This window comes from Humulus lupulus, chromosome 8, assembly GCF_963169125.1.
Source record: "Humulus lupulus chromosome 8, drHumLupu1.1, whole genome shotgun sequence".
NCBI classification, from domain to species: Eukaryota; Viridiplantae; Streptophyta; class Magnoliopsida; order Rosales; family Cannabaceae; genus Humulus; species Humulus lupulus.
The window spans coordinates 2,612,629-2,626,546 of NC_084800.1; the positions used below are offsets into that span (position 1 = coordinate 2,612,629).

A 13,918-nucleotide genomic window follows, 5' to 3' on the forward strand; every position below is an offset into this window, starting at 1 on the left:
AGATTAACAACCGTAGCTTCGAATTCAGGACCAAGGCCTCCAAGAATATAGAGACAGAGACTGTCATCAGAGATCGATTCACCAGCTTCAGCAAGAGCATCGGCATATTGTTTCATCTTCAAGATATACTCATCAATGGAGGATGAGCCTTTCTTTGTCGATTGAAGAAGGCCTTTGATCTGTAGAAGTCGAGCCTTTGATTTGGTAACAAATAGTCGAGCAAAAACATTCCAGATCTCAGCAGAAGTGCGGCAGTTGATCACATGTCCAAGCATTACCTCAGTCACGGAGTTCATCATCCAATGCATGAGAAATTGATCAAAGCGAAGCCATTGGGAATAAGCAGGATTAAGAGCATTACCTGCAAGAGTGATTGGTGGAGAGGGATTTGTGCCAAGAATGTAGCCATCAAGATTGTACGCACGTGTTGCAGCAAGAACAAGAGCTCTCCAGTAGGAGTAGTTTGTGCGATCTAATCGAAGATTAAGCGGAAGGAGATTATTATTGGGAAGGCCAACAGGATCGGCTGCCGGAGGAGGAGCTGCAACGGGAACAACAGGTGGAGGAACTGGTGGAGCGTTTTGATTGGCGACGGATCCGTCTGAAGCCATGGCAGGAATCTCTGATACCATAACAGAGTTCACTGAACTCAAGAACAGAACCAGTAACAATGGCTAAACAAGACTTAGAGAGAGAAGTAAAATGAGTAGAAAATGGAGAGCTCAACCGAAAAGGATGAGACTCAAATCAATATAAATATAAGCTAAGCTAGTACCTGAGAATCTGTTACAACCGAATTTGTTACAAAACAGAGCAAGGTAACTAAAACAAATAACAGATTCTGTTATAACAGAATTGGTGCCTCACTAGAGTGTTCACACTCAGACTCAACTCTAACATTATCTCACGCTAAAAGTTGTGTCAAATATAGCATGGACTAAATTTAGCACAATAATTAATGTCACTATTTTATTTACTATATTATCACTAATTTATTAATTAATGATTAATAATTACTTTTTTTACAATAAAAAAATATAAAAATTGTTAATTTTTATATATTATCAATAAATATGAAATAAATTGTTAACTTTTTTAGTTAATTTAAATCTTGTGCGTTGGAACGCAATCATAAATATTGAGTCAAATATAACATTGACTTATTTTTTGTGTCAAATTTGGCATAAAATTTACATCTTGCATTAAAAATGTTGTCAGGTAGTTTCGTAAAATTATAGGGAAACAAAATTAAGGAGTTATATAACTTGTGTTTATAATTTATCTTTAATTTCTTTCCAATTAAAAGTGAGATTACTAATTGCTATAATTCATTTAAAATATATATAAATAAATATTAATATATTATTGGCTTACATTATGTTACTTCGGTTGAAGGGGAAATAAAATAAAGAAGAGCAGATTTGTGCATGCCAAAACATTACATAATGATTAAGAGTAGATTTTAATATATATATATATATTAATTTTTAATATAATTATTTTTTCTACTATTAAGTTTTATTTATAATAAGAAATTTTAAAATCAATAAGAAATATCCAAACATTTTGTAAAGTAAAGTTAAAAAATAACCACCCAAATATTTTATAAATTATACTACTTTTAAATTCTAAACATATCTTTAAAGTAATGCCTTCATATGTATATATTCTTTTAGTTGAATTAAAATAATATTACTTATTTCAAATTTGAATGTATGTACTTGGTTATTATATATTAAGTTGTAACAAAGAGAAATATCCACAAAATAAAAACAAGGCAAATTGATTATGTTTATTCACTGCCAATTATATGGAATGAGGCTATCCAATTTTAGGTCATTATTTTTGTATTGCAAGTCCCTTGGGCCTATCAAAATGGATGGATATTAATTAATGTAACAAAAAAATGACTACAGTTTTTAATATTATTGCTAATTATTTTAAATAATAAAAAATAATGGTGTACTATATATTTGTATGGGTGCACTCTTAATGATTACTACCCATGGATGGTTACTTTAATGTTAACTATTGGATTAAGATTAATAATCCATATTTATAGTTGTTAATTAATATTTCTAAAAGAAAATTTTGATTTTTTTCAAATTTTTGAAAAGATTACCTGATGAAAAACGTGTATTTATTATGAAAATATAATATTGTAAGTTTTTTATTTTTCAAATGCATGTTAATTTCAAAATATAGCCATTGTTTCTCATTGGTTCGAAATATCATTAATTATAGCAAAAAAAATTAATTAAATTCAAAATTAATGTAGAAAAAAAATATTTACTTGTTGGTGACTTATTATACCAAGTCAATATATTGTCAAATCATCAAATCATAATTGCTAGTACCACCTACATAGGTAGGAAACATTGAGAAGACTGTATTTAAAAAAATATATCAAAGTCAAACATCAACAATATCTCAGTCAATGATGTAATATATGTATTTAACTAGAATGATACAGTATATGAATTAAGCCTAAATATATATATATATATAGGTGATGAAACCAAGCTAGAATAACCTAACGTTGAGTCTCCTGAGCCAAACAGAGTGCATAATCATATGCATAAAATCAAAGGGCTTAGCTGGGCGATTATGAACAAAATGTCGTTGAACTTGGATAACTCTTCGTTGCATTGCCAAATACTCATCACTAGAAATCCCTTTCAAAATCGTCTTTATCTCCGAAATCTTTTCAAATGGAACATGTACCGAAAACTTAGTCCAATCCAGAACATCGCTGAAGGGTAGAACATAGTCTGGAGAAATTATGACCGGAACACACCCTGCGTATATGGACTCCACCACTCTAGGGCTAGCAACTTCGTACCCACTAGGGCACAAGCAGAACTTGCTCTTTCCCATTAGCTCTTTGTAGTTTAAAGTTTTCGGAAGGTACTCGTGGACTTGAATCTCCTCCTCATCGTCTTTTTCTTTCCAGTGCTTGAACAGTTCTTTTCTCACAAACCCATGTGGACCGCCGGCGAAGAAGGCTAGCGTGGTACGGTTATTCGGCGGTTGAATAAAGCCAGGGTCCGGTAAACCCGTTATGCCTTTACCGAGGTTGATTTCAGGTAGCGAGACATCTCGGATTGGCTCGAAACCCTCGGAAGAATTGGCATTGCAGAGTACTCTAATGAAGTTCTTGAAAAGATGAGGCTTTCGGTGGCCTCTCGAGACATCTGGTGCCCAATCGTGACAAGCTACCATGAAGTGGTCAGCTCCGTTGCTTCGGTTCCAGTAAGGGTATCTGCTGGAGACGATGTCGATGTAATCCTCGACAAGGCTTTGAAGCCTTATTCGTGAGTAGTTGTTGTAGGGTTTGTAGACGTATTCTACTATGGAAACGACACTGACGGGAATGAAAAATGCAAGAGCATGATGATCATCATCGTCGTCGTCGGGATTCTGAGCTGAAAATGGGCTTGTTTGGCTCTCGAATTCACTGATCACAATCCCTTCTGTGGCGTATATGTCGTTCATCGGCCCCATGTGAAAGAGTGGCGCTTCTCCTTCCTTGTATGCCCACACTCGGAATCTCTTTTCCATTTCAATGTGGCTCCTGCAGCTCACCGAAAACAGATCAAGCTACTTATACATAATAAGAACAAATGTTATATCAAAACAAAACATCCAAAGTAGTCACAAATTGGTGGCACTTTCATGACCTATATACTATCTCTTTTGGATATATATGGAATTTTTTTAAGCAAGACTCACTTTTGTCCGGGTAGGAGCGTTTTCTATTTTCGGTATTTCTATAGATATAACCGTCATCTTACAAATTTGTGAAAAATTTCAAATAATTTATCACGTCAGAACCAGAAATAATACATGTCTTAAATTTTTTTATACAACTTGAAAAAAAAAATTGATTTCCACAGTGTAAATTATTCAAATTTTTTTAAAAATTAGCTAGATACATATTATAACTATCCTTTCATACAAAAAAATTTGGTTAACTATATATATAATTAATAAATTAACTTCTTATTGTTATATTACCTAGTTTGCAGTAAAGGAAACGTGGTATAGTACAAATTTGAAAACAATTTAATTCACAAAATTCCAAATCTATAATATCATAAATGCAAGAAAAGTTAAGATAGGCTACAATCAATGCCATATATAGAACTTAAGTCGTGTTTGGACTAGAAAATGCTTTAATTAATTAGTTTCATCAATATATGTTATTATTACTTGAGAATTGCTAGGTTTCCACTGGTGTCCAATATCCCAAGTATGTAACATGTTATTATTGGTGCAATCTAATATCTGATCTCACTTATTTAAATTTAATAAAAGTTGCTAACCAATTATAAAGTACCAAATAACAACACTCTTATTATTTTTGTTCTTTTTCAAATTCAATCCACCGCACATAATTACCAATTCATGTCTATCACTGCTTTGATCGTAACAACTAATAATAATTAATTAATATTGGCTAATTATTGCACAAAAATTTAAGTAAAATGTCGTAGTAATAATATGAGAAAAATAATCTTAACTGATGGAAGGCATAAGGATTAAGGTAAGCGAGTCCTCTTGGGACAAAACTCTCTTCCTTGTACGATGTATACGTTCTTGTTCGACTCGCTTTTCTTATGGCAGCTCTAGCTCTCGCCAAACCCGCTTCCACTTTCTCAAATTTATCACCACTTTTCCTTTTTATTTGAGTAACCTAATTTAAAAATAACAAAAACATAACTTAATAAAATCCATATTAATACTTTTTGTTTTCCCTACAAATAAATATATTGACGAAAATACATAATTAACCTACACTTTCTTCGGATCTTATTGAATTTAAACAAAAAAAAATAATAAAAAATTCCTTTTCTAGAAATAATGTCTAAGAAAATATTTTCTTTCATTATTTATCCAATCTTCTCTCTCTTAAAAAAACTTTCTTCTTCATATATAAAATTCAAGATCCAATCAAGATGAGAGTACTTACAGTAGTGTTACTGGTGTTCTTAATTTCTTTCTTCTCGTCGGGAAAGAGACCGATAGTAATGTTGCCGGGTCCACCGGACTTGGGCGGCTGATCGGACTGTAAAATAGATGGAAAATCAAAGATCAAACTGGAATAATAATGGTGATTTATTGCAGAGAAGAGGAGGATAAGAAAAATGGTAGGGTACAGAAAAAGCAGGCTGGTGCAATTGAATTCACCCATATGGCCACTCTATAAAAATATATGTGAACAAATTAAGTTCTTTAAATATTTGGGTTGACTAGGGTTTATAGGGTGGTGAGGGCGAAGAGAAGACTCGATGGAAAGCTCGTGAGTGTTTATATAATTATAAAATATAACTGTTTATATAAATGAGAGAGAATCCCTTCCCTTGGAAAGAGTCAGAATATTAATCATTATAGAACTAAGTTCCAGTAATGTAGAAGATTTTGTTTCTCATGAGTTGGTCACTCTCTAGCTACTTCCTCTTAGAATGGAATCCCATGTACTCCTCCCCATGCTGATTCCCATGTTCCGTAGTTCTGTTGGATTACCACGTAAGCAAATAGAAAATGGGATAGTCTGGTTACCATGCAAGAACGTATATTGAGGATAAAGATTATTATGAGGAACTAAACGTCAATTTCTTTATTATTTTATGTTTAAATTGTCGTATGCGCCCATGTATTGTATAGGAGAAATGCTAAGGGGCGCTGTCGGTGTCCAACACTACCAGGAAATTGTATGTCGCTGTTGGTCCAATGTAATATCGAGTCTCACACATTTGAATTTAATAAATATTATGAGGTATCGCTAATCAATTATAAGTGTCACTTTATGTGGTGTTCGGCATCTTAAGTTGCCAAATAGCAACACTCATTGTATAATGTTTCTTTTCATACACAATTGTGGTGGAGAAAACATAGCTAACAAGAGCTCTTATTTCCAAATTGGGCATTATATATGCAAAACTTGGAGTAAAAGAAATGTATGTTTTGGACTAATGATTATGGGAGATTTTTAATGGAGAATTACTAAGGGCATTATTAGTGTCCAACACTATAAGGAGATGGTGTAACACTGTTGGTACAATTCAATATTAGGTTTGATACATTTAAATTTAATAAATATTATGTGATATCGCTAACCAACCATATGATGTTAACTCATGTGTTATTGGACACCTTAAGATACCAAATAACAATACTTTTGGGAATAAAATGAGGTTGGTCCTCGTTGGCCTTGTTCACTTGACATTTATTCTTCAGTTTGAGTTTTGGAGAAGGGCTTTGTTGGGGTCCAGCAAGCATTTTCTAACAAGAAATATATAGAGGTTTTTTATGGGACAAATATTTGTGTTTGCTTTCAAGATTTATCTGACTGAAGAAGCTCTTGCTCCGAGGGTTGCAGCGTTTTTGAAATGGAATTTGGGCTTCCTCTTTTCTTTCGGCCCATGGGTTTGGACCTCGGTGTCCATAGATTCAAGTGGGCCACATACTCTCAAACGGTCTGAATCTGATGGTATTTTCGGTTGGGCCTTACTCTCTCTTACGGACTGCACTGGTGGGATTTGAGTTGAGGGCTGTGCTTGGAATGGGATCTTAATAGTTCTGTGTTTGGCAATAGTGTTTAATTAAGCAAAATACACAAAAATACCTCAGATATTAAAAAAAAATACTAAAAATACCGAATCTAAAAAAAATTACAAAAAATACGGATAGTATGGAGAGAGAGAGAGAGAGATTTAAAAATGTTTTTTTGCTATCTTACACAAGAACCTTTCTGGTTGTCTTTGTCACCTCTTTCTTAGAAATGAGTTATAATGATATTAAGCATTATCCATCTTGTAAAGTTAATCATTAACACAATTTCATAGCTTGTGAAAACATGATAAGATCATTTTCAACATCAATGTCATTTGCCAATGTTACATTCTTGTTAAGTGACATCATCTTCTAATAATTAAGGACATTGAAATAAATATAATAGCTCTATCCTCTAGAACACTCACAATAGGATAAGATATATATATATATATATATTTCATTAATTAGCTCAATGTTGATTGTTTTAGAGATTAAATTTCGAGTTGTGAGTTTATTTCCACAAAAACAAATCAGGCTGAATAGTCAATTCCCAGAAATTTTACAATTTATTTATGTTGTAAAAAGGACAATATATATAAGAGTGATTTTTTTAAGAAAAATGCTAAGGGGTATCACTGGTGTCCAACACCATAAAGATGTAGTATATCACTATTAGTGTAATTCAAATATTGGGTCCCAGACATATGATTTTAATAGGTAGAACTTAGATGTGGTAACCAATTTAAAGGAACCTCTTTCATTTTCACCCATTATTTTAGATTTTGACCTTAATACCCAATATTTCATTAACATACCTATTATATCCCTCTCATTTCATATTGAACTAGTGGAGCTGGTAAAAGATTATTTAAAGAGGGAAGTAAATAGCACGACAAAGGCAAAAATTGAGATTTTTACATTAGACTTCTAGTAGTGTTTTAAGGGTAATATGGGAAATGTGATTAAAAAAGTGGGTAATATTCAACTAAATGTTATTAGTAGCAATTTTTGGTTAACTAATCCTAAATCTGGGTACTTCTCAAGTTATCCCTTTTATTACGAGGTATGACTAACCAATTATAGGGTATCAACTCATGTGGTGTTAGGTACCTTAATGTGTCAAATAACAACACTTTTTATTTAATACCGAATTCAAAGATGTTAAATTATTAACAGAAGCCGAATAACACAATTCTATAACATGGTTGGCAGTAGCAATATGTTTTAAAAGTGAAAATGAACTACAATAACAAAATATATAGTCTAATAAGTTATTAATGTTATTGATAAAGTTCTTGAGTATGGAGTACAACTCCAGCCAAAACACAACCAAGGGAAGCTGATCAGGCAATAACAAACAAACAAACAAGGTCAAAACGACCACTCACAATTATGAAGCCAAACACTGAAGACTAAACCTCAATTTCTTACTAATAATTAGTCCACAATTTCCACATATCTTTAATACTGAGCAATTAGTTGTGCTCGAGGGGAGAAGATTCGATTGAGGCTAGCAGCCAATCGAACCCCACCTTGGGCTAGCTTCTTCTCCACAACAGGAAGCCGAGAAAGAAAGTATTCATCTACAAAAACAAAAAGAATTAAATGATGTTATATAATCAAGGAATTAATAAATGAAATTTAAATGACCAACTTTGATGGTCGTCTAAGGTTCTATTAATCACAATAGTGAAAAATCTATACCTCCAAGTGTGGTGCCTGCCGTGACATTTGTGTAAGCATACTCGCAAGCTGAGATAATGCTTTCAGAGGCATACCTGAAAAAAATGATAGCAGTAAGAGCAATTCCAATGCTGAAGCTAGAAGGGTTCACATAGTTATTTGTTGGTCCCAAGTCAGAAAAATGGGTCTCCAAATCAGATTATTGCTAAGAGAGAGTATCAAAAGTTGGCAACGTTGTCCAACTTGTTTTTTATTTTAATAAAAATATTTTTGATTATGTAAATGAAAAAGAATACAAAAGTATTAATATTTTAATTTTTTTGGCAACATTGGAAAGTGCTAGCATTGTAAATGCTCTAAGAATCTCTTAGCAAAATGATCTATTTTTTAAAGTCATTTTGCATTCTAACTTAATTTTAATAATTATTTGCAACATGACCTATCATAATTTAGATAAGTAGTTAAAAAATTCATACAGCAAGTCACAACTAGTCGAATTTTAGGCAGATGTCATTTTGCAAAAAATTATCAAAATTAAAACAAAGTACAAAATAACTAAAGAAAAAAAAAAGAGAGATAATTCTTCACTACTTAAAAACTTTATAGTCTCATTATTATAGAAAGAAATAAAAAGATCAACATAACAAGACTTACTGATTTGGACAAACAGTTTCATTATTTGGGCATACTCGCCACGATGAGGCAGCATTAGACCAACCAGCCTATAGCCATATAAGAAATCATACATGTTTCAAGTAAGAACAGAAGATCGATTAATAGCAAGTAAAACTATATTATTAATTATATGAAGAAGAGAGCAATGTTAACGTACTTGGATTTTTTTATGAATGGATTGTATCATGGTTGAAAGGTCCGAATTGTAAAATGATTTCAAAGCAGATTCAATGATCTTGTCATCCCATACCTGAAAAAAAAAAAATATATATATATATATAGGAAAAGAATACTATGATGAGAATGTTTTGTTCACAGGAGTTGACAAAAGTTGGTTTCGGCAAGTAGATAGTTATAATTTCTAATTTTTCGCTATCTCAATGTATATTGTAGTCATTTAGAACATTTTACAAATTTTCAAGAAATTCTGAATAATTTACGATACCGAAAATAATGCTCAAATATTATAATTCAGTGTCTGTTTTTTAGTGCACGCATGTAACAAACTGTTTGAATCTTGTTTTCGGCATCATAAATTATTCAAAATTTCTTAAAACATTGAAGAATGTTCTAAACTACAATTTACACTGTCGTAATGAAAAATCAGAGTTTATAACTATCCACGTACCGAAATAAACTTTTATCAACACCGAAGTCGTTCAATATATATATATATATAGGGTTTCTTTGGTAGGGCTCTCAAAAAGAGCCCTACCGTAGGGCTCTTTTGTGTTTCTCAACCTTTGAACAGTTTTCGGCGCGATTTTTTTTTATGACCATGTATATTGTAGTTATTTAGAGCATCTTGCAAATTTTCAGAAAATTCCGAATAATTTACAGTACCGAAAACAGATTATTGCACGCATGACTAATTTTTGTATGCGCGTGGAAAATAGCATGTTTGAACTTAGTTTTTGGCACTGTAAATTATTCAGAATTTTCTGAAAATTTACAGGATACTCTAAATAACTACAATATACATGGTCATAAAAAAAATCGCGCCGAAAACTGTTTAAAGGTTGAGAAACACAAAATAACCCTATAGAGCTCTTTTTGAGAGCCCTACCAAAAAATTACCCTATATATATATAAATATGCATATATTGAACAAAACCAAATCAATGTCATGAGTACTACCCATGAACTAGTTGAAAAAAATGCAACTCATCCTATGTTGTATGCATGAGTGAAATCATAAACAATCAATCCCTCCTTACCCTGTGGAGGTTTGTCTTGCTTTCGTACCATTGTACTCCTATTAAGTTACCACCATAATCTCCAAGGTAACCCATGTGAAGAGGCTGACAACATACAACACCAACTTCAGAAATTATTGTTACTTTATTATTATAATCAACTATCACCAAATTTATTTATATTTACAACCCATTAATTAAAAGCATCAATTACTATTTCTTCATATGTTATATACTCTGTATTTTTGTAAAGAAATTTTAATTAGGAAAAGCAAACCTGATGGACATCCCCAAAGAAATGAGATAAGAACATAAGTGCCTCAGTTAAATTGTCTGCCAAAACAAGAAAAGGCACACCATATATATTAGAATCTAATTGTTTTATATAAATACATGATAAATTTGTGAAAATATTCTTTTCTTTTTTAAGTGATTTTGTACTCTGTTCTATTTTTAATATGTTTTTGCAAAATAACCTCCGTATAAAATTCGATGAGTTGTCTAAATTTTTCGACCAGGTGTTTAAAATTTTTGACTAGCTGTCTAAATTATGAGAGACTATTTTGCAAAATATTATTAAAATTAGACTAGAGTACCAAATAACTATAAAGACTAGATCATTTTGTCTAGAAACTCTAAATATATATATAGGACAATTCTTTTATAGGGGCTTCACTTTGAGCTCTACCGGCAGGGTTCTCAGTGTTTCTTGACCCGTGAATAGTTTTCGGCACGATTTTTTTTTATGACTGTGTATATTGTAGCTATTTAGAGCATCCTGCAAATTTTCAGAAAATTTCGAATAGTTTACAATACTGAAAACTATGTTCAAACATGTTTATTTCCACACGCATAAAAAAAATTAGTCACGTGTGCAACAACATGTTTGAACCTAGTTTTCGGTACTGTAAACTATTCAGAATTTTCTGAAAATTTGCAAGATGCTCTAAATATCTACAATATATACGGTCATAAAAAAAAATCGCGCCAAAAATTATTCACGGATCGAAAACGCTGAGAACCTCAACAATAAGACTTAAAGTGAAGCTAGGTTCATAAAATTCCCATGTATATATATATTTGTTCCACCAGAGATATAAGAGAGAGATACTCACATTTTGATTGGACGATGGAGTTTTGATAACCAGATAGCTGCTTTGTGTAGTTGAAAATTGCCCCAGTTACACATCTACCTTTATTCCCAAAAGTGTCCACGCAGTCTCCTATATTATTATTGTATAAACACAGAGATATTAATTTCCTTAGTTTACTCAGGACAAGGACAAGCTTCCAAGATTTATTAATTCATTATTCACCCCATTTCCCCATAAATATTTTTGTAAATATATATTTGAATATATTCTGGGACAACTCACAATTTTTTATTTATCATCACATTGTACATGCATATATATATATATATATATAATATAACTTATCAAATCAGCTGTTAGTATTATTGCTATTGTACGTTAGTTCTGAGCATCTTCAATGAAATATTTTTTACAGTGCACAGTAATTAAGACACTAAAACCCTTTCTTGGAAATATTTTTTTATTTGTGTTATTTTTGTTTAGATGAAGAAAAAGTTCTTAAAATATGGAGTAGAACTTCACTCTATTTTACTAAAATACCAAAAAGTGGAAACAAAAGGCAAGAGAAATATATATATATATTACACTATTTGTCAAACTAGTTTGTGATTTCTAGATGATTTATGACGGTATATATTGTAATTATTTAAAATATTTTGTAAATTTTTAAAAAATTCTAAATTATTTATAGTGATAAAAACAATATTTAAATAGTTGATTTTTACACATTTATAAAAAAATAAGCACGTATGTAAGAAGCTATTTGAATCTTGTTTTTGATACTATAATTTATTTAAATTTTTTTGAAAATCTGTAAAATATTCTAAATATCTATAATATACACCGTCATATAAAAAATTTAAAATTAAATCAATCCAAATACAGAATATAAAAAAAAAATGTACTAGTATTATAAAAACAAATTGATGCATTATAATCGCTATGTATATATATAGAAATACTTACTTTGGTAATCGTAGTTACAGACATAATCGGGTGTATCAGCGAAGTGTAAAGCAGCGCTCCATGGATATTGTTTGCGAATATCATCAGGCCACGAGCACACCGATGCAAGGTCTCCTTTAGCTGTAGCTGATTCTCCGAGCAATTCTTTCACAGCACTCGCTGCTTCCTCACTCAGATAACCCTGATGATATTATACACAACACAACACAACGCAACAAAACGCAAAATTATTTACACTTTTTACCATTCTGCAAGTGAAACATTTTCTTCATCATCATCATCATCATCATCTTATCTTGCACATTATTATATATAGATCTCATTATACTCACCTCTGCTATCTTACAAGTAGCATAATGACCTTCAGGTCCCCATCCCAGAATTCCTGGAATCAAGACCAGAAACACAAGTTTCCTTAGCAGCACTGACTCTGACCCCTGGTACATATTTGGTAGCCACCAAATATTTTATATTATTCAGAACTAGGGCTTGTTTTGAGGTATGTACACAAAGCAGTTAGGGTAAGCTTTTATATAGATGATATATGTTAGTGTTGAGTACTGTAACTCTCTACTCCATCTCCTTCCCTAAGCCTTTGTTTGTTTGTTAAAGGAGAGAAAATTGGAGAGAAGATAAAAAGAATGGTGGTTTGGTAAGAGAGAAAATAAGGAATGAAAGAAAAATGAAGGGAAAAAAAGTAATGGGACCACACTAAAAAAAATTTCTCTAAATTGGAGAGAAAATATAGAAGAGAAAATGTTGTAGGCTTTGTATGACCATAATACTCCTTATAAATTGACTAAAAAGAATTTAGTAATATTTTTTATTTTTATATTATTGCTAAAATAAATATTTTTAAATTATATTTTTTTACCTTAAATATAATATTTCAACACATAAGTACCACTTATGTTTATTTAAATTTGTTCTTAGGTTTATTAAATTATTATCATTTTAGCTATAAAAAATAATTTTATAAAATCACACATTATCAATAATGATAAATAATATTTCATATGTAATAAAACATACACATATCATCTTTATCAATTATTTTATAATTATAATTATATGTATTGCCAACTATTTATTTTATCTTCATAATAAATTTGAAAAAAATATTTTTATTTATGTTATATGTGACAAAAATATATATTTTTAAATATACAAAAATATATTTTTTCAATAATGAGTAATACATAAATACTAATATAAGGGAATAAATGTCCAAACAAAGAAAATAAAATAAATTTCTTTTCTTTCCTTATACCAAATAAGAAGAATAAAAAATATATTTTTTTTCTTTCTTTCACTTTTTTCATCCTCTTTATTTTTTCTTATCTTTCTATTTTCTTTCTTTTTTACCAAACATAGTACAAAGGGTCAGATTCGGCATGGCGAAAAAATACTCCATTTACGATTATGATAAAGGACTGATACGATCTGACATACCACGTGACATGTCGGATGAAATTGGACGAAAATAGAGTGAAACTATCCCATTCTGTAACGATCGATATAGTTTATTTTTGAAAAAAAAAACATTTGTTACACGTTATTTGATGGCTTCCTTAAAGTTCCAATGAAAGAGTTCCACGTGTATAAAACTACAGTTGCTCTTTTGGAAGTTGTAGTAAAATGTGTTCCACGTTGGGTTACTGACATTTTTACTTTTTTTTACTTCTTTTTATTAAATAAATTTGATCTTAAAGCTCTTCTTTAGCCAAGGGTCCTTTCGTGTGACCA

At 31.1% G+C, this 13,918-nt stretch overlaps 2 protein-coding genes across 2 annotated transcripts; both read right to left on the reverse strand.

The window, feature by feature from the left end:
* Positions 1 to 2,523: 2,523 nt before the first annotated feature.
* On the reverse strand, positions 2,524 to 5,194 carry LOC133793624 (probable glycosyltransferase At5g11130). The gene is made up of 3 exons (XM_062230935.1): positions 4,973 to 5,194; positions 4,524 to 4,696; positions 2,524 to 3,574 (listed from the first exon to the last, which is right to left on the reverse strand). The coding sequence occupies exons 1-3, from the start codon at positions 5,192 to 5,194 to the stop codon at positions 2,524 to 2,526; spliced, it is 1,446 nt and encodes a 481-aa protein (XP_062086919.1).
* A 2,621-nt stretch (positions 5,195 to 7,815) lies between these two features.
* LOC133794149 (endonuclease 4-like) lies at positions 7,816 to 12,808 on the reverse strand. The gene is made up of 9 exons (XM_062231345.1): positions 12,505 to 12,808; positions 12,173 to 12,353; positions 11,228 to 11,335; positions 10,390 to 10,445; positions 10,134 to 10,217; positions 9,074 to 9,166; positions 8,896 to 8,963; positions 8,263 to 8,336; positions 7,816 to 8,141 (listed from the first exon to the last, which is right to left on the reverse strand). The coding sequence occupies exons 1-9, from the start codon at positions 12,616 to 12,618 to the stop codon at positions 8,020 to 8,022; spliced, it is 900 nt and encodes a 299-aa protein (XP_062087329.1). The 5' UTR covers positions 12,619 to 12,808; the 3' UTR covers positions 7,816 to 8,019.
* Positions 12,809 to 13,918: the final 1,110 nt, after the last annotated feature.

Coding starts and splice junctions, on each gene's coding strand:
- LOC133793624 (XM_062230935.1), bottom strand. CDS start 5,194: ATGGGTGAATTCAATTGCACCAGCCTGCTTTTTCTGTACCCTACCATT. Junction 4,697..4,972: donor AGAACACCAGTAACACTACT/GTAAGTACTCTC, acceptor TTTTTAAATTAG/GTTACTCAAATAAAAAGGAA. Junction 3,575..4,523: donor AATCCTTATGCCTTCCATCA/GTTAAGATTATT, acceptor GGTGAGCTGCAG/GAGCCACATTGAAATGGAAA.
- LOC133794149 (XM_062231345.1), bottom strand. CDS start 12,618: ATGTACCAGGGGTCAGAGTCAGTGCTGCTAAGGAAACTTGTGTTTCTG. Junction 9,167..10,133: donor GCAAGACAAACCTCCACAGG/GTAAGGAGGGAT, acceptor TTTTTTTTTCAG/GTATGGGATGACAAGATCAT. Junction 8,337..8,895: donor GAAACTGTTTGTCCAAATCA/GTAAGTCTTGTT, acceptor CATTTTTTTCAG/GTATGCCTCTGAAAGCATTA.